Below are 895 nucleotides of genomic sequence, written 5' to 3'. Positions count from 1 at the left end.
AAATGGGCCAAGTAAGGATTAAAACAATGTACACAGAGTGTTTAGCTCAGATCCAAGTGGCTTTAGTAAGTGCTGGGGTTACCACAGAGAAGAGGATTAAACATGGCCAAGCCTTATCCGTTTGCCCTTCACCTCAGGCTGCTCTGCTGATCTCTCTTCTGCATGCCTATTTATTATTCAGAAAGTTATACTAGGCTTTCTACACAGCAAGACACCATTCTACATATATTACAAATCTTAGTTAATTTGACCCTCACAACAACTCTATTGAGGTAGACACTATTATTATAATCCATCTCCATTTTACAGATCTGCAAAATAGGGCACAGAGCAGTTCAGTAGTTTTCCCAAGGTCACCCAGCAAGTAATCACAGAGCTGGAATTTGAACCCAAACAGTCTGGATCAAGAGCCCCATATCCTTACTGACTACACAAGTAAGAGTCTGGTTAAAGAAAGGGTTCTATTGCTTTTTAAAGGAATGGGAAACGATTGCCCTAAGGGAGCCCTCTCAGGAAGAGTGGCAAAGAGAAGGTAGGTCACTCATGCTTTCTTTGGGCTCTTTCATTTCCAGGGAGCACCTGGCAGGAGAAAGTAGCTGGCATCCGCAGCCAGATGCAGAAGCATCATAAGGCCCCAACTGCTGTCCTTCTGTCCGCACTGGATGAGACAGCCTGTGAGTATAGATCTGTGGGTACAGGGAGGGCCTGGCTTGCCCTGGAACCCCGAAGCTTCCTGGGCCCTGCAGCAATGACCATGTACCTGTGGGTTCTGAGAGCTCCTTGGCCTTGACCTGTAGGAACTGAGGTGAGGGCAGTAGCTTATGCCTACCCAGTAAGGAAACCAGGAAGCCCCATGTGATCTGGGGCCAGCCCGCCGGCCACTGGAGGACCAGGT

General features: G+C 48.0%; 1 protein-coding gene across 1 annotated transcript in view; it reads left to right on the top strand.

Moving 5' to 3' along the window:
- LOC104997429 (xaa-Pro aminopeptidase 2-like) overlaps positions 1 to 895 on the top strand; it is a 7,010-nt gene that overhangs the window by 2,041 nt on the left and 4,074 nt on the right. Inside the window, exon 2 of the mRNA XM_010852151.1 lies at positions 501 to 674. Within this exon, the coding sequence (XP_010850453.1) occupies positions 501 to 674 (174 nt within the window). The remainder of the gene's footprint in view (positions 1 to 500; positions 675 to 895) is intronic.

This window comes from Bison bison, unplaced genomic scaffold (genome assembly GCF_000754665.1).
Source record: "Bison bison bison isolate TAMUID 2011002044 unplaced genomic scaffold, Bison_UMD1.0 scf7180017851927, whole genome shotgun sequence".
NCBI lineage: Eukaryota > Metazoa > Chordata > Mammalia > Artiodactyla > Bovidae > Bison > Bison bison.
Note: the sequence above shows the minus strand (reverse complement) of the source record. Positions and strands in the feature narration are given on the sequence as shown.